Source organism: Peromyscus eremicus, chromosome 15 (assembly GCF_949786415.1).
Source record: "Peromyscus eremicus chromosome 15, PerEre_H2_v1, whole genome shotgun sequence".
Classification (NCBI taxonomy): Eukaryota; Metazoa; Chordata; class Mammalia; order Rodentia; family Cricetidae; genus Peromyscus; species Peromyscus eremicus.
In genome coordinates, this window is record NC_081431.1 from 15,752,059 (window position 1) to 15,772,636 (window position 20,578).

At 39.9% G+C, this 20,578-nt stretch overlaps 1 protein-coding gene across 6 annotated transcripts in view; it reads right to left on the reverse strand.

The window, feature by feature from the left end:
* The window catches only part of Cdc42bpa (CDC42 binding protein kinase alpha), a 205,110-nt gene that overhangs the window by 172,894 nt on the left and 11,638 nt on the right, over positions 1-20,578 (reverse strand). For 5 of the 6 annotated variants that reach the window (XM_059280686.1, XM_059280685.1, XM_059280679.1 and 2 more), the window contains one exon: positions 436-527. In XM_059280686.1, the coding sequence (XP_059136669.1) occupies positions 436-527 (92 nt within the window). Of the gene's footprint in view, positions 1-435; positions 528-4,061; positions 4,081-20,578 lie in introns of those variants that run through there. The other variant, XM_059280678.1, reaches the window with a different exon arrangement.

Consider the following 20,578-nt stretch of genomic DNA (forward strand, 5'->3'; position numbering starts at 1 on the left):
ACAGAGATCCGCCTGCCTCTGCCTCCCGAGTGAATCCTGACCCAAACTCAGATCTCTCTAGCCTGCCATGTGTGCGTGCATGCTCGCGCTGTGTGTGTGTGTGTGTGTGTGTGTGTGTGTGTTGTGTGTGCGCGCGTGTGTGTAAACACAAGGAGAGGAAAGAGCAGGATCAGAGGAAGAAACTCTACCAGACACACCAAGACTTCTTAGGAGATGAAGCAGCATGAGATAGTGTGGCCTTGGCACGAGAAAGAAACAAACAAAATTCAGTACACATTAAAAAGTGAAGCACTGTAGAAAACAATTCCATGCAAAATGTGTCATTCACAACTTTAATCCATTTTCTGATCAGCCATGTCAATTATAACAGCAAGTAAATATCTCTTACCACTATATTCTAAAACAATTAGCAAACATTCTATAAAATCACCTTACCTCCCCAAAAGCTCCTCGACCAATCACCTTTAATATTTCAAAGTCTTCTCTGTGTAATCTCATTTGTTTCACTTTAGAAGTAAATGGTTTCGCTGAAACAAAAACAGTGTAAGTTACTTTCTTAATAAATGTGATACAAAGTAGATGTACAATAGATGAGTATTTCTTAAACAATAAAAATTCAAATTATAATTAAGAACTAAACCAAAGCACCTTTAAAATCTAATCAAACTATAGAAGCATGAATTAATTACTATAAATAAACAATGGTTCCTTTATTTATGTGTATATACATTTACATTTTTGACATTTATTTATTTTTTGTTTGAGACCGGATCTTGGGCATGTAGTCCATACCAGCCTGCAACTCACTGTGTAGCCCAGGCAAATCCGTAATCCTCCTACCTCTACCTTTAGAAGTGCTGGGGTTACCGGAGCGTGTGCGTGTGCGTGTGCGTGTGCGTGTGTGTGTGTGTGTGTTGCATATCTGTGTGTGTAGGTGCATGTGTGTGCAAGTACATGTGTGTACATGCACAGGTGAAAGGACAACTTTGGGTATCATAAATGAACTAAGTGAGTAGTAATTGAATTTCCTGAGACAATAGTATATACATAGCCTATTTATGTTAATGCTATATGCTTCCACAAAATCTGTATACTTGTCAGATTCTCATTTCTCATATATAATTCTACGGCATTTGTTTGCCTTATGCTTTTAGAGAATATGCGTCTGTGTAGAAAGACACTATCCTTTATTTCTTCTTAAGATACCCATCCTTTCAACCTTTGTTAAAACATTTTAACAACCATGTGCTCATCAGAATCAAATTTCAGTCACTCTAGTTTAAAAAATAGTTTATCTCAATACTTCCAGTTTGTCAAGTATTTTACAAGATGCTAAAGATATTAAGATGAAAAGAAAAAACAAGAAAATAGATCTTGCCTCTAAGTAAATAAATAATACAAAAAAGTACTATTTAAAATTTTTAGTATGGCTGAATGAAAAGTGCTAATTAAAAAAACATCACTGCACACACTACAAAAAAATGAGGGGAAGTAAAAACTACTGGGATTCTCTTTTATTTACTAACTAAATGTACCAAACTTTTGTTTTAAAACTTGGAACTTCTAAGTGCTGGCAAGAATCTGACAGGCACGGTAATGTTTAACTGCTGGGACTGTCCGCTGGCTGACTCTCAAGGTCTTCCCTGCTTTTACCTGGTCTTAAGGGCATGCTACTACTTAGGTAGCCTTAAGAACTTAAACTTTTTTTTTTTGAGAAAAATCCTTCTTTTGACTTTAATGGTTCTTTCAATACACAGCTGAAATTTCTGCTTTGACTTCATTTAGAAGTTTTCCTTCTGTGTTTATAAACAAATTTTTGTCTATAATTATCTTCCCTCTGTACTGTGTGCATCTAGTTTGGCAGCAATTTAAAAGCCCAGCTCACTAAACCTGTGAGTTTTCATTCCTTTACTGTTCACTGAAGCATCTTCATTTCAGCTTGTTTAAAGATATGTGAAAACTATATCAATAAAACTTTTAAAAGACGCTGGGCGGTGGTGGTGCACGCCTTTAATCCCAGCACTCGGGAGGCAGAGCCAGGAGGATCTCTGTGAGTTCGAGGCCAGCCTGGGCTACCAAGCAAGTTCCAGGAAAGGCGCAAAGCTACACAGGGAAACCCTGTCTCGAAAAAAACAAAACAAAAAAAAAAAAAAAAAAAACCAAAAAAAAAAAGCTGAAATCATAAAAGTCATAAAAGAAAACATGGGAAAATCTGTATGACACCAGATATGGCAATGATTTCTTATATATGAAACAAAATATACCAGCAAAAAGAGAAAATAGATAAACAGATTTCATCAAAATTTAAACTCTTAAATAAAGTAAGACACTATTAAAACATTGTCAAGAGAGGACAGACCCAAAAAATAGTAAAAACATTGCAAGACATATATCAAATAAAGAATTAATACTAGAATATGTAAAAACACAGTAACAAAAATATCCAGTTCAAAATCAGGCTAAGTTTGAATAACCTTTCTACAAACAAGGTACATAAATAGCCAGCAAATCCATGCAAAGATGTTCACCACCACTAGTCATTAGAGAAATGCAAACCTAACCACAATGAGTTCTCACCTCACACTCTAGAGTTTTATTAAATAATTAAATCAAATTAAATCAAAATAACAAATGTTTGTAAGAGTGTGGAAAAAACAGAACGTTTACACATTGCTGGTGGGACTACCTTCACAATCTAGAGTTTTATTAAATAATTAAATAAAATTAAATCAAAATAACAAATGTTTGCAAGAGCGGAAAAATCAGAACGTTTTACACATTGCTGCTTTGAAAAAAACAGATGGCGTTCAAAAAGCTAAAAATACACTCACCACATGACCCAATAATTCCACCTCTAGAAATCCAAAAGAACTGAAAGAAGAATTCAACCTACCTACTCACCAATGCTCATCACATTATTCACAAAAGCCAAAAGGTGGGAACAACCCAATCTATCAAAAATGACTGCATGAGGAAAATGCAGGATAAACCATAATATCATTTAGCCTTAAAATGAAATAAAATCTGATATATGCTACAATATAGCTCAATCTTGAAAACATTCTGAGTAAAATAAGCCAGACATCAGATATTATGTGATTTAATTTCTACTAAATCCTTAAAATGGAAAATTTCATAGAGACTGAAAATAGAGTTTACCACCAGGAGTTAAGGAGCAGGAGACAGAGGGAATTACCATCAAATAATTATAGGGTTTCACTTTGGTGTAATGATGCATTTCTGGAAATAAGATAGCAATAATGGTTGTACAATGTCATGGATATAATGTTTCTGAAATGTACATTTAAAATGGTTACAACGGAGGCAGGCACAGTAGTGCACACCTGTAATCCCAGCACTTCTGAAGTGGCAGCAAGAGGATCAGGCACTCAAGGTCATGCTCAGCTACATAACAAGTTCAATGCCTGCTTGTGATACATGAGACTGTCTCAAAAACACCACCAACCATACAGAGGGGAAAAACGGCAAATTTACACTATATACATTTTACAATTTTTAAATTCTTAAGATATCAAAACTATTGAATTATAAATTTCAGATAGATGAGCAAACATCAATGAAACTTTTTTTAAAGGATCAAATCTCTAAGATAAGACTATAAACCAGTTTGATAAGGTAAACTGACATATACAAGGCTTATGAGAACTGAGAACAAAAGCTAGCCCCAACAGTCACAGTATCCATCCAGCTCCTACACATGAAACAAAAACTGACCCCAACAGTCACAGTATCCATCCAGCTCCTACACATGAAACGAGCCCAAGCTCCACTCTATCACAGGATCACAAAACAAGGGTATCGGTAATCCATAATTTACTTTGTCCTGAGGTTGAATTAGAAGTCTAAAAGAAGGAATGTTAAAGGACACTTCAGATTTAAAAAAACGTATACTTATTGACTAATTCTAATTTCTGATAAAAAGGAACAAGGAACAACCACTTTAGATTAAGAATATCTATTGACTATTCTAATTTTCTGATTAGAAGGAACAAAGAACAATAACTAATAAATGTCTCTCTATGGGTAAACAGTTATCTTACTATAATATGCTACTCTTAGCAATATAAAGAAAGTGAACCAAAACACAGCCAAGAGTTATAAAATTACTGAGCCCTCTATCACAGTGTCCAGAAGAACTGAAAGACTAACTATGTTGTTAGAGTTGAGAATTTAGAACCTCGGTAGCAGAACCATAGGACTGGCATATCAATTACTTGAATGTTTCCTATTTCTTCACTGCATTTGAAAAAATTGATAATATATTCACTTCTAAAGGTCACCAGCAATATTTAACAAAAATGCTTTATACAAATACATGTTTATCTTTAAAACTATGAGAATATTTACTAAAATCCCTCCAGGAACACTACTGATAAGACTAACTGGATATTAGTGAGAACTTACAAACCACCTGAAATAATCATTCTATAAAACTGAAAAAAACGTAATCACTACACAATCAAAGGGATTCACTGAGTCTGTTCATTAATTCTAGACAAATTAATGTTTTTCTGACTAATGTTGTATTTAATAACATTTGGCAAAGTACTTACTATATCAGCTAAGGATGGCAATACCTCGACCTCTTCGGTGCAGTCCAGTTAGGCGCCTTCACTTGTGGCAAATACTTTCTGAAGGCCTTGCCATGCGCCCTCCCTCTGAAAATTTCCCCTCGATTCTTAAGGACACATCAAGTGTACATAGTAAGGCCCTACTTTACTTGCCAAAGTTATGTGAACCAGTGTGAAAAACTTACCCTAAGCTGGGGAACAAATACTTTAAAACTGAACTTGGTTTCTGCAGATGTCTCCAAGAATTAACATACAAGCTTAGTGGGTACTGGAACAAACATTCTACCTTGAGGAAAAACTAAAAACAACTGTGCAAAGTGAAGCAAAGGAAGTGTAGAAAGGAAGATGGAGGACTGCGGGGCACTCTGACAGCCCCTGCTCCAGGCATGCAGTACCAGATGAAGGCACGGAACCCCTCAAACTGGAGTTACAGGCAGCATGTGGGTGCTGAGAATTGAACCTGGGTCCTTGGGAAAAGTAGCCAGTGCTCTTAATCACTAAGCCATCTCTCCAGGCTCTCATTCTCTCTCTCTCTCTTATCCCTTCTAGTATATGTTTTACCTCATGCTGCTGATGTTAATCTTCAGTGGAGTACTAAAAATTAAAGATAATGCAAAAACAGAAAGAGAATAATCCATGCTAAGAGAGATGAAAAGAAATGAGGAACAATGCAAAAAAAAAGGACTAACTACCAAAGCCATATTAATAGTGTTACCAGCTAGATGTGGTAACACAGGCTTCTAGTACCAGTTCCTACAGATGCTAACACATAACAGCACAGCCTAGGGGGAAAACTGTATATTCTTAGTCTGTAATAAAGGATTCCGAAATCTACCATAACTATATTACAACCAGCTGTCTTTCCACAGGACCTGGGTTTGATTCCCAGCATACAAATAATGGCTCACAATCATTTGTGTAAAGAATAGAGTTACAAGTTTCTGAGATTTGGCAATGATGGTGCTTAAGTTAAAACTATTTTATTCATCTTTCAGAGTGGATACTAAAAAAAAAAAAAGTTTGATAACGAGTCCCACATGTATACATGGTTTTGTCAACAGACTAAGCCAAGGTAACAAAGATCAGCACACATACAACAATGCAACCCAGAAATGCTGACTAAGAGGCTGGGGTGAAGCACAAGCCATACAAAGGTGAACCTGAGTTCAGATCCCCGAAACCCACAGGCAGCTGTGTACGGTAGCACACATGTGTAACCCAGTGTTCCTACAGAAAGATGGGAAACAGAAACAAGGAGACTGCACAGGAGTTCACCAGCAAGCTAGCCTGGTGTGTGTAGCAGCTAACAAAAACAGACCCTGTCACAAACAAGATGGTGGACAAAGACCAAACTCTGAGGGTGTCGCCTGACCGCTCATGCTCCACATGAGCACTGTGCCAACACTCACAATCACATCATATACACAAGAAATGCTAAATCAAATGACAACCATGAAAACTTAAATACTCGATGAAACTCATCAAAGAGAAGACAGAGGAGTCCCAGAACAGTGGTTAATTTAAGGCGTCAACATGACTGAGAGATGCTGAATTAGTAAAGCATACTTTTAGTGCATCTGTGAGAGTGTTTCCTGAAAAACTAGCATGTGAATCAGCTAACTGAGTGGGGATAACTAGCCCTGATTATGGGAGGGTACCCTACAATTCGCTAGGCACCCAGAAGAAAAAGGAAAGTGGGAGAAGGGTAATCATCACCGTGCTGGTGTGATCTCTTGCACGGCTCATCTCTATGGCCCTCCTCCTCTCTCTCTAGCTCTAACTTCCAGAACCATCATTCTACGACCTCATTTCAGGTTCCTTATCTTTGTATCTGAGATTTAGACCAACCTCACCTCCAAACCTGACTCAGAGGACTCTTGGGCCTTCAGCTCAAGACTATATCAGGACTATATCATCATCATCCCTCATTCTGAGGCTTTGAAGTTCAGAGACAATATCATTACTGGGTTCCCCAGCCATCCAGCCTGTAGGCAGCCATCACAGAATTTTTCAGCCTCTACAGTATGTAATTATTTGAACCAACTGAACAAATCCAGACACTGACACAGATAAGACAGACAGAAATCCAGACACTGACACAGATAAGACACACACACACACACACACACACACACACACACACACACACCCCTTGTGAGCCAATCTAATAATATATGACACTTCTATTTCTCTATCATCTTTGACTAGTAGAACCAAGAACCAGAAATAAGTCTAATCAAAACTTTAAAGAATGAAGTAGATCCCATACTAGCAGATGCTATAAAAGCATAAAGGACAGAGCAAATGGCTCAGCACTTAAGAGCACTGGCTGTTCTTCCAGAGGACCTATATTTGATTCCCAGTGCCCAAATGACAACTCCCAACCCTCTATAACTCCAGTTCCTGGGTAATGCCCTCTTCTGGCCTCCACTGGAATTAGGTTCACACATCGTCTACAGACACATATGCAGGCAAAACAAATATACACTTAAAACAAAATACATACATACATACATACATACATACATACATACATACATACATACGTACATACGTATGTATATTGGTTTTCGAGACAGGGTTTCTCTGTGTAGTTTTGGTGCCTATCCTGAATCTCTCTCTGTAGACCAGGCTGGCCTCGAACTCACAGAGATCCGCCTGGCTCAGCCTCCTGAGTGCTGGGATTAAAGGCATGCACCACCACCACCCGGCATGAAATAAAATTTTTAAAAACTTTAGTGGGGGTTGGGGAGATGGCTCAGTAGTTAAGAGCACTGGTTGCTCTTCCAGAGGACCAGTGCTGTGGGATGTTCTGAATGGCAAATGTGTTGCTCTGATTGGTTAGTAAATAAAACACTGATTGGCCAGTAGTCAGGCAGGAGGAAGTATAGGCGGGACAAGGAGGAGAATAAAGCTGGGAAGTGGAAGGCTGAGTCAGAGACACTGCCAGCCGCCACGATGACAAACAGCATGTGAAGATGTCGGTAAGCCACGAGCCACGTGGAAAGGTATAGATTTATAGAAATGGATTAATTTAAGCTGTAAGAACAGTTAGCAAGAAGCCTGCCACGGCCATACAGTTTGTAATCAATATAAGTCTCTGTGTTTGCTTGGTTGGGTCTGAGCGGCTGTGGGACTGGCGGGTGAGAGAGATTTGCCCTGACCGTGGGCCAGGCAGGAAAACTCTAGCTACAGACCAGGGTTCAAATCTCAGCACTCTCATGATGGCTCCTATCTACAGTTCCAGTTCCAAGGGATTTGATGCCTTCTTCTGACCTCTGAAGGCACCAGGCACACATGTGGTGCACAGACATACATGCAGGCAAAACACATTAAGATTTTTTTTTTTATTTAAAGCATAAAGGACTATTGGTCCTGGCACAAACCCTAAAATCTAGAACCACAAAGAAATGAGAGAATGCTGGTGACCTACAGGGAGAGAACTGAAATCAGTAACCCCCATTAAAGAAAGACCTCTGACACTTCTTCAGATAATAAAATACTATCAATTATGAGCCTCAATGCCTACGACAGAGCCAGCTTTGCCATAAGAGATGAACAAATGTGTAGGTTTGTAAGCATGATGATACATACACGCTGGCAATTCTGTCACTAGGAAGGCTAGGAAAATCATGAGTTCAAGGCTAGCCTGGGATATATAACAACACCCTGTACCAAAAATAAAACAAACTGATAATCCAATAAAAGATCCTTTGAGCTCTAAGGTTTATAAGCACTCTGGGGACAAGGAAATGCCTAAAGTTGAGCTATAACTCTATGATAGAGTGCTCACTTTGGATGTGGAAGGGCCCTGGGTTCCAGTCTCAGCACCACCAAAGATAAATAATGGAGAGGAAGGAAAACGAATTCTCATGAATGCAGGGGATCTTGTTTACCCCTGGTCTGTTTGTACTTTAAAGCCTGATACTTTACAAGTAATACACCAGCCATGGCAATCACTCTCCTCTTGTCTAATACTCGGTCAGGCGGAAACGTAAACTTGTTTTCCATCACTTGAACCAATGGTATAAAAGGGCTTGAGAGCTCCTGGAAGGGGCCCCTTCCCTGAGGAGTAAAAACAAGGCTAACCCTTTTCCAGAGTGCCTTTTCTTTCCACTTAAGATGCTACTATAACAATGTGCTTTTAGGAGCTAGCTGTCTTGTGCCAAGTAACAGAACTAACAAGAGACTTCAGAGACCTAATCCAGCACTCTGCTTGGCTGAGCCAGTGAACCGACCCTGGGACCGCCTGCTGCCTCAGGACTTCTTGCTCAGTAATGAATGTCCTGTGTTTGAGGCCACTGTCCACGGGACTCTTCAGTACTTACAGCCACGCACATCCAGTTACAAATACTAAAAACAAACTCAAAATGTAATTCTATCTCTCCTGTGACAGATAACCTACAGAAGCTCTGGCAACTTTACCATTATTAGTCAAAAATTTGTCTCCATGTTTCTAAACAGAAACTATACATGTTTGAGCATTCTTCTAATTTCTCCTTACTTAGAATAGAACTCAGTCCTTATCTAACAAACTCAGTATTTTATATTCATTTCTCCCCTATGTAGATTTTTGAAAATTCAAAAGCATAAGCATAACCCCTACTGTACCTCTACTTGTAAAGGACCGTAATATAAGCACACTAAACTATGAGACAATGCTTAAAACTCAGCACAAGTAATTCTTAAACAAGACAACTGATTAATGGTACTAACAGTGACTGATACCTAAAAGGATACCCACTGAACAGTCAAAGAATCAGAGGTAATTTCTGCAAGGGAAAAAGTAAACAGAGCCTCTGTGAGAAGGGAATTCTACTCTTACTACTGAAAATATATAAATCCCAAGTCTTTAGAACAGTTTTAGCCACTAAGATGCAGTTTAAGGGGCAGGAATGCTGGTGTGTAGGAAGAGGGGGAAGGGGAAGGAAAGGGAAGAAGGAGAGGGAGAGATGGAAACAGGAGGCGTCGAGTGGAAGCCACCTTTTAAAAATCTTACAGAAAGACTACAGGCACTAGATAAGTTTTGGCTTTACAGCAGTTGTTACACGGACCTCCAAACACAGCTGACCAGCAGCAAAAGGTGGGAAGGAGGATGAGGAGTGGGAGAGGGAGCAAGGGAGACCGTCCCCAGTGGCCACACTGCTATGAAATTCTTTCATTCTCCACTTTACAAGAGCTGTGATCCAGCAGTGGACGCTCTCCCCATGTTACCCCAGTCAGATTCTGTTTTCCCAATGAAAAGAAACAGAGCAGGAGTCACAAGACAAGATTCTCTGGAAAAGCCTAAGCGAGAGCAACTGACCTTATACCCACAACATGCATGTGCAACTTTCAACTGACTGAAATTTCGAGGGAGAAAATGCCAAATAAGTAGAGAGGAAAACTGGATCTGGAAAATATGCTGAATTAAGCCAAAAGATTGTTAACAACAGATACATAAAAGTAAATACAGAAAATATATTTAAATGATAAAATGTATGTCCACATAAGTTTGTACTTCCAATAAATGTAAATAGCTTGCATGCACCAGCTAAAATATAGAGATTTAATGCTGAGGAACAAATATCCAGTTATATGCTGTTTCCAAAAGCCACTAATATTTAATAATACAGAAAGAAACCATGAAAACGAAAGGATTTAAAAAAACCAAGTGCACAATAACCAAATAAAGATACATTACTTAGATTTAAAGATAAAAGAGGTTTACAGCAAAAAGCCCTCCACACATGACAATCATTAAATAAACAGTACAATTCACCAGAAAAATAATAATTCTACACTTTAATTAATCTTACCTCAAAATGTATGATGAAAAAATAACTTAGAAGAATTACATGGAAAATTGGCAGATCTCTCATTAAGGTATAATTTCAGTACACATCCCTTGGTAATCGACAGATAAAGCAAACAAAAAGTTGAGCAACCTAAGCAACAAGCTAGATCTAGAAGACACTCTATTTTGAAAGCCAGAGGGAATATACAAACATTACACAAATGGTAGTATGGTACAAGGTAGAAAATTCTAAACTAATGACTTTTGAACAACATAAATAAAAACACAAGCCAAAAGAGAAAACAGAAATAGAAAATTAGAAAGCACTTAAAATGGAACAAAAGTTAGAAAGTTAAAAAAAAATCACTTGTGAGATGCAACTAAGATGGTATTTGGAAAGCCAGAGTCACGGCTGGAGAGGGGTGGTTAAGAGCAGTGGCTGCCCTTCCAAGGAACTCAGCTTAATTCCCAGCACCCACATGGCAGCACCAGTTCCAGGGCCTAGAACACCTTCACAGAGGCAAAACACCAAGGCACATAAAAATGAAGAAATAAACCAACCATTAGAAACCCTAAGTCTTATCATTTAACATCAAAAATGAAAAATGCTGGGGGCTGGAGAGAGAACTTGGCAGTTAAGAGCTGCTCTCACAGAGGACCTGTGTTCCATTCCCAGCACCTGTACGGTGACTCACAATCATCTGTAACTCCAGTCCAGGAGTTCCAATGGCCTCTTCAGGCCTCCATAGGCAATACCTACATGCAGTACACACACACACACACACACACACACACACGCAGCACACATATAAATGTAGGCAAAATACCCATACACACAAAAAAATTTAATGAAAAATGCTATACAGCCATTAACTAATCACAAAATAAAGGAATTAAAGTAAATGAAATAAATAACAGTTGAGAGTACATACTAATAGAAAACAAGTACTAAAGAAAAATCAACACAAAAATAATTTACAACATTGACAAACTTAAATAAGAAAACAGAAAAGGTATAAACAAACAAAAAAATTTACTTATTTTGTGTATGGGTGTTTGGCTTGCATGTTTTTCTGTGCCCTATCTTCATGCCTGGTACTTGCTGGGACGTTAGGAGAGGATGTTGGATCCCCTGTAACTGGAGTTACAAATGGTTGTAAACCACCATGTGTGTGCTAGGAATTGAACGTAGGTCCTCTGCAAGAGCAGCAAGTACATTTAATTACTGTGTCTTCTCTCCCAGCACCAATATTGGAAATTTTAAAAATACACAATTACTAGTAAGATAGTAAATACAAAACCATTTGCAAACAAATGAAAATAAAGTTCAAATAATGAATGCACAACGTCTTGGGAAAATCCAACTTGTCAAATAACCAAGAAGTAAAAGAAAACTAACTAGAATAACCTTATATCAATAAAGAGATATGAATCTAATTTACAATTATCCCAAAAAGAAAATTCAAGGATGAGATAGGTTTGGCACTGAATTCTTTCAAACTTCCCAATATTTGTTTTGTTTTGTTTAGAGACAGGGTCTCACTATGTAGCCCTGGCTGTCCTGGAACTCACTGTGTAGACCAGGCTGATCTCCAACTCAAACTCAAGATTTGCCTGCCTCTGCCTTCCAAGTGCTGGGACTAGAGGCATACACCACTATCCCTGGCTTCCCAGTATTTTTGAGAAACGATGCCAACATTATTTGGAGAGATGTGTCCTCTTTTGTTTCTCTGGTTTTCCAAAACCAATGGCAAAAGTGAGACAATTCTGTAGGAACACATCTTTAATTCTTTACTCAAATAAATGTATTACCATATATAGCCAGGATCACAAGTACTACTAGAGTTTGTTTTCAGGGAGACAGATGCTAGGGCTTGGCCACTAGCTTGTAAACTAGTAAAATAAAACAGAGCTTCAAGACTTGACAGCATCTCCTTTTTACTTTACCTTCTTTAGGAAGTTAGTATTTTCAAACAATCCCCTCTGTCTCACACCCCAAATCTTCCAGAAGCAACAGAGCTCTCAGAAGTAGCTGCCCCAGGGCTCCTGCAGCAGCCCAGAGCCTCCAGGCTTGGTACCTTGATGCTAAGACCCATGGCAGGTTCCTGCCCTGCTCTGAGCCAGAGATTTGGCTCCAAGGCAAGGTACCACTTATAGCCCAGATTTAAGATAGGTGAAAGGTATGCTTTATTTCATATAGTGAGAGATGGGCAATTGTCAAGTGGAAATAGAAAAAGAAAAATCAACTGATTTCAGAGTGTTCTCAAACGGATGTACTTAAGTACTCAAAAAGAGTACTTAAGGAAGTGGAAGATTTATAAGTTGATACCCTTAAAACTCCATGTACCCATATATGTCCTCAGAAATCTTCACATACCATGGGTAGAAATACTTCACTGTGAAGATACTACATTAGATTATTTCCTGACCATTAGTAGATATTTTAAGATGAAATTATCAGTTTATATTTTAATTGAATTTTAACTGACTCAGATACAAATCAATAGTAATACCTTAAAAGTGGACTCCATTCCGAGCCTTGTCTCCTAGTAGGAACATCTGCAGTATGTGAGGTGTATTATTTCACATGTAAGAGAATTCTCTTGGCCTTTCCCTCTTTTCCTCACCCTAAGGAAACTCCAGCAACTCAGGCTAGCGCCACCTGCCCAGGACTGTGCCTCTCATCTGTCCATACAGGTCCAGGCTCCATCAGTGCTGTCCAGTGCCTGTCCCACAGCCCAGACACTCAGTCAGACCTCCTGCCTCTCTCCTCATCACCTCCTCTCAACGTCTAGTCCTCCATCTCTGCCAACAGCATGGTCTGGATGAGGCTGGAGAACACTGTATATGAAAATACAGGCATACCAAACTGTGAAAGTTCTCTCAAACCTTTTAAATGCTCCAATACTCTATTTTTTAAAGTCATTTTAATCATTAGAATTATTTTTCCTGGTTGGTTGTTCTGGTTTTACCCAAAATCAGATGGAAGTGGGTAGATTCTATGTCCTAACCTTTAGCCTTTTTGTCCACAGCCATTCAAAAGAAACTCCAAAGTTCCTCAGACCACAGATCAAGTACATCATTAAGCTGAATTCCCACAACCCTATAAGACAGAGGCTATCAGCCAGTCACGGAATACTAGCCTTGACCCAACCCTACAATTCTAAGAAAAGGCCCTTTTCTTGGACTTGACAATCCAGAAGAAACACGACTCTCAGAAGTAGCTTTCTGGGGTTTCCTGGGGCAGCCCAGAGCCTTCACACTCGCCTACCTGGCTTCTGAATCCCATGGCAGGCAGTCCCTGGCCTGCACTGAGCCAGAGCAGGTGAGTCCTGGAGGGCCTGAGCACCTGGCCATGGTTAAGATCCCACCTGTGTGAGTGAATGGGCACATACAGACTCTACAGACCTAAAGTTTTTGAAAGTACTTCCGTTGAGACTACTGAATGAAGACAAAACCTGAAGCAGCAGAGGATTAGAAGTAGTGTGAGCAGTGCCCAGACTAGTACCCTAACTTCTCTTCTAGCCCTAAGAACGCTTTAAAAAAATAAAATGAAAATAAAAACTGAGCAGAGCACATGCTTCTTTTTAAAAGGGTATGAGGGGGGCTTGAGTAGTTCCATTCCCAGCACCCACCTCTGTAACTCCAGTTCTAAAGGATCCAACACTCTCTTCTGGCCTCCACAAGAAATGCACACATGTGGTTCACAGGCATGCATGAAGGCAAAACACCCCTACATAGAGAGTTAAGATGAAAATGGGGGAAGGATGGCAGAGACGACCTGCAATTAGAACACTCAGGAAAACGACTTTTAGTCACGGCAGGAACTCAAGACAGGACCCTGAAAGCAGCAGCCGAAGCAGAGATCATCATGGAGGTTTACTGTTTACGGGCTTGCTCTCCATGGCTCACTCAGCTAGCTTTTCGTTATAACCCAGGACCACCTGCCTGGGGTGGCACCATCCACAGTGGACTAGGGCCCTCCCACATCAATCACTAATCAAGAAATGCTCCACAGTCTTGCCTACAAGCCAATTTGATGGAGGCATTTTCTCAACTGGGTTACCTCCTCCCAGGTGACTGACTCTAACTGTATCAAGTTGACAAAAAACTAACAAACACATACACATAACATTTATTTTACACAAGAAATATTTATTAAATTGATTTTAAGCAGACCTCCTAACCACATCATCTATCGTTATCACTAACAATAGATATACTGGAATTTGTGCTACAGATATATGATCCTAGTATGACATACATTAAAAAGACAATTAATAATCCAAGACTCATACTGCTGGCCAAAGAAGCACTATAAGCAGGTTTTATAGGCACTCCGAGGAAGGATAAGTCGACAAAAAATGGCAAGGCTGTAAAAGGTAACATTTCAATGACTATATGCAATTTTTAAATTAAAATTTCATCACAAATATTTTAATGCATTCCATTCTCTCTTCCACATAGTAGCACTAGCCCAGAATCCCTAAATCAAAGGTATATTATTAGAGAAAGCACCTCTTATAGGTGACCAGGAAAAGGCCAAAAGTAATTTCAAACTACGTAGCACTAGTAATTTCTAATGAAAATGCTTCAGTAAACGATAAACCACAAAGCCCAACTGCAGTGGAGACTGCTCGTGATCTAACCAGAATCCAGACTCCCCTCCTAATTAAGATTCTAATTTGTGTATGTGCTACACATGTGTGTGCATATTGTACATATGTTTATGCACGTCTGTGTGCATACATGGAGAGGCCAAGGTCTACATTAGGTGTATTCTTCAGCCAAACTCCACTTATTTTTTTTTCATTTTTTTCTTTTACTTTTGAGGTTATAATATAATTACATCATCTCTCCCTCCCCTTTCCTTCCTCCAAACCTTCCCATATTTTTTGACAGGGCTTCTCACTGAAACTGGAACTCACCAATTTGGCTAGAGGAACTGGCCAACAACTCTAGGGGTCTATCTGTGTTCTAGTTACTTTCTGTTGCTATGATAAAACACTGACCAAAACCTACATAAAAAGGAAAGGATTTATTTCATCTCATAGCTTATATCCCCGATCACAGCCCATAGTTGAAGGCAGCTGAAGCAGGAACTGAAGCAGAGACCATGGAGAGATGCTGCTTACTGGCTAGCTCTCCAGACTCATAGTTACCGTTTTGTTATCTCCCAAGACCACCTGCCCAGAGGCGGCACGGCTCACAGTGGACCTGGGCCTTCCCATACCAGTCATTAATCACGAAAATGCCCCCACACACGTGCCTGCAGGACAACCTAATTGGAGGCATTTTTTCAATTGAGGTTCCCTCTTCCCAGATGACCCAGTCTGTGTCAAGCTGACAAAAAAGCCTACCCAGCACAACCTGTATGCACCCCACCCCACCTCCTAAGTGCTAGAGTGTGCAAATGCACACATGCCTGCTTTTACACGGGAGCCCAGTGTGTGAACTCAAGGTCTCTTATTTGCATAGCAAGGACTGTAATAAATGAACCACCTCTCCATCTCCCTGGAGTCTAAATTTGTTTCAAAATTCTTATTCTTCCTTCACACAGCTCAAGTACCTCAACAATCCCATCACCACCAGCATAAAGACTGCCTCGCAAATAGAGAGAGATCTAACTCTGGCTATCTGAGATCAGAGCAGAAGTTTTCTTTCTGGGTAGTGGAGAGGCATTTCTCGCTCCTTCCCCACCTAACTTTGGGGTACACTGCTCTAGTGCCATCCTATAGCCAATGGGGGTGGTAAAGAATCCTCCACTGCAGTAGATTCTCAGAACCTGTATATCTGCATTGGAGTTTCAGTTCCTTATAACCAAACACCGTTACATCATCTGTGTGACTCACTCTGTCTTCACTGCTCTGCTGGAGTTCATTTACTGGGTGCTCGATTCCATAAACAGCTGAGCATTACATATGTGCCTTGTGTAACTTTAGAAGTAGCTATGTAAATGTTTAAAAACATATAGAAAGGATTTAACCTACATAGCTTTTTCCCCAGAATAAACTACCCTCCTAAATTAGATAAGATCTACTTACAATTGCTGTCTATAAGAACAGAGCAACCACTAAAAAAGAAAAAACACTAATCTGCTCAAAAAATATACTCATGATTTTTTTTTTTTTCTAGACGGGGTTCCTCTGTAGCTCTGGCTGTCCTGGAACTCACTCTGTAGACCAGGCTGGCCTCAAACTCACAGAGAGATCCACCTGCCTCTGCCTCCCTGAGTACTGGGATTAAAGGCGTGTGCCACCACCGCCCAGCATACTCATGAATTCTAATGCAAATGTATTCACACTGTCCAGTTTTGACAACTTAGTTGCAAAACTCAGAAATAACTCAAAAAGGAAAGAGTTTAAAAATAAGATCAATAAGCACTTAGGAGACAGAGGCAGGAGAATCTCTGTGAGTTCAAGGCCAGCCTGATTTACAGAGTGAGTTCCAGGAAAGGCTCCAAAGCTACACAGAGAAACCCTGTCTCAAAAAAGTGTACTTTTTAATTCTAAAACAGCTAAAACTATGCCTTAGTTTTTCACTTCTTATCCATTATTCAGAAAACAATCATCACTTAGGACTTAAGGCAAGTATCAGGTCCTAACAAATCCCCTCCCAATATAATCATACTACAATTTTGGTTAGATCAATATCCAATGCCTCCATTACTAGTAACCATGTAAATTACTGATACTTTTTCCTTCCTATACAGTTTTTTCTGAATAGCTCCTTTTCAATCCGCTCCGTTTCCTAAGCACCTTGACATCTTCCCCCGACGCTCAGCTTTTGTGCCTGCACTGTTTCATGTGTCACTCGGTCTATCTACAGCAGACAGTCCTGAGGAAGAGACCAGGAGCTCTAGACTTCCTGTCTCTGACCAGCTTAGTTGGTCCCTGTGTCTCAGCCCTGCCCATACCACATGTCAACTTCCAGAGCATTCTAAAGTCACCAATTTCTCCAGCTACTCAACCTCCATTAACTCTGCCAATTAAACTGGGCAGGTCCCCGGCTCTGACCACTGATTAGAACTCCATGTTCTCAGATCCCCAAGTCAGTGACACTCGTGTTCTCAGCCTCAAAACTGAAACTGCTTTCTGCTCTTCTCGTTTTGGAACATTTATGACATTAAAAAAATCTTCATTATAGTTTTAGCAGGGCTGCAGAGAAAATGAGATTCTATTTATATGTTTAATCATCAATACTAGGCTCTAAAGTTTATTCTGGATACAGTACAAATAAGGTTAAACACAGACTTAATGAAAGAAAACACTGATTGACAAATTAGACTATTTGCATCTTACCCTAGTCCTTATTCTCTCTCACTACCTCATTCTATTAAGTAATTATTTATAGACTGTCAACTGCTCTGAAAGAAATCATAAACCATCATTTAAGAAATCACTTTCTAATCTTTATTTGGCCATTAAAATTAAGTTTTTAAGAAAAAAAATCACTTTTGAAATAAAACAGGATAAATAAAAGAGGTAACAAGTTCCTGACATGAGTTTCAAGCAGTGTTTCAAGATTATATAGATAGCTTCTAGCCTTGGGTATAACAAGTATGATGGCCTTATCAAACTCCAGATATGTGCCATGCATTGCGATGCTAGGCAAGGGGTGGGGGTGGGGGTTAAAGAGAGTCTCTTTAAAAATATTTTTAAAAAATTAACCAATATGTAAAAACTCATAGACTAGCTAGACATTCCTTAATTACTAACAGTTTTCCTTTACAGCTAAATAATAGCTGAATGTAGTATAAAGGGCAGCACAAAAGAACTGTGGAGCCGACACAAACTGCCCCATATTTAGCCATATTAGCTGCCCCATGACTCGGCATTTGCTAAAGCTCGGAGGATGTACATCAAAAAGATTGTTATATTATATAAATTTTTAAAGGATTTCTCTTAAATATTTTGAGTGAGTGGGGGAAGCTGGGCGAGAAAGAGAACTTGAGCTCAAAACCAGCTTAGGCTATAGTAAGATTCTATCTCTCAAAAAAAAGCATATAACTAAAATTACATACTTATAAATGTATGTGTATAGTTGAGCACTGCCTGAGGACAGGCATCTCCTAGAGTGGTCCCACATGACTGTCATCTGGTGACATCTCTGCATGGAGTGTAAACACACTCCAGGATGTTCATACCACAACACCACTCATAAAACCTTCCTCAGACCATGTTCCCATTCCAAAGAGGCATGCACTAAGTAAACAGCCGTTCCCTCTCCCTGAACAATGTGCACCTACGGCCAGCAGGCAGGGCAGAACAAAGCAGAGGAAAAGGAAGTCATGACAGACCACAGTAGATGCTAACAGCTGAACTCATGCACAGGACATCCACAAAGGGGCTACCGGCACTGGGAATGTCAGAGCCCGTGGAACACAAAGAACACCCAAGGGTGAAGCAAAGTCTGGGATGAAAAGAGAAGCCTGGTGTGGTGGTTGGACAGAACAAGGCGTGGAGTGTGGCTTTAAGGATGAGGACAGCAGCAATCGAGTGGAGTGAACAGACTATGTGGATGAGGGAGAGAATGGAGTACTGATGAGTGATCACTCAAATACTCACAGACAGGTCTCCTAAGTAAACTAACGGGGCTGAAGAGATGGCTCAGCACCGAAAGCACCCACTGCTCTAGCAGAGGACCTGAGGTCAGTTTCCAGCACCTACATCAAGCACCTACAACTGCCTTTAACTCCAGCTCCTGGGGGATCTGACGCCTCTAACCTCCTACAGAGTATCTTGCACTCATCTATATTCTCATTCTCATTCTCTCTCTCTCTCTCTCTCTCTCTCTCTCTCTCTCTCTCTCTCACACACACACACACACACACACACACACACACACATATGGCTGCTGGAAAGGTGATTTACATAGAAAAACAAGACAAAAGAACTAGAATGACCCCTGCAGTGTTGTTGGGCTGGAATTAGGGATCCTGATGCAAATTCATGGTCTTCCCTCTATAACAAGGACAGAAACAAGTAGCTACCAAAGTTAATGCAGATTTGAAACACAGCTATAGATATTGTCCATGAAATGGGTAGACAACGACGAGGAGACAGTGCAATGGATCTGGATGGATTAATGAAAGGCAGCCCTGTCCACTAGGAGAGCAGCAATGAGACACAGGGAGACCTTATCCTGTCTTCTACAGAGTAACTTCCTCTACTAAAAGGTGCTAAGAGTCCTAAAAACTTGCTGATTCCAAGGCAGGGTCAAGGAAGGAACAGGACAAGCCTAAGGCATCTTGTTTATACAAGAAGGCAAAAAAGTGTTCAAGAAGGCATGGTGGCATGTCAAAGGGCACACAGGCCAATTTGAGGGGCTTCTACTGACTAAACCTGGGTCAAGCTAAGCCTCAATAAGGAAACTACGGGCAACTTTCAGAATAACACTGAAACAACTGAGTATGGCATATACAACTCATAGACGGCCCTTGACTACTTCCCTAACCACATTTTCACCTTAATTTGTTTACCTGAAACATTCTCAAACATAAAAAAACTGCAGGTACAGTACAATGTGTTCTTTCCTGAAACACTGGAGGGTAATTCCTCTACTAATTTGTAGGGAAGGGTTCTAATCTAATGACTAACACAGACAACCATAAGCTACATTAGATCTAAGTATAATTTAATGAGGCAAAGATAGACACATAATTTAAAATACCTCTCTAATAGTTATGACAGGAAAAGAAGTAACTTGCTTTGTCATGATTTTGTTTTGGTTTTGTTAAGACAGAGTCTTACTATTTTGCTCTGGCCAGCCTCAAACTCACTTATAGAGCCCAGCAGATCTTTCACTCATGATCCTCCTGCCTCAGCCTCTTTAGTGCTAGGATTACAGGCATGGACCACCATGCCTACCCAAAGAATAACTACAGTGGAGAAACCCTGCCAGTGCCAGTGTAACAAGGAATAAGGCAGCGTGGGGTCTGGGCCTCATTTGATGGAATGCAACCAGAAGAACAGTGCATCATTTTTGTGATACCAGCCAAGTTTTGTCTAAATCTCACTGTGAGGAAAATCCAGATAGAGGCTTACTGCAAATGTCCTTCAGTCTTCAAAAGAGCCAAAGTTCAGAAAGTCAAGGCAAACCTAAAGACCTGTCACAACCAATACTGCAAAATAAAATATTCACATCTGACACAGGATTCCAGACTGAACCCTTCAGCTGTAACAAAATTATTATAGCAACTGATAAAACT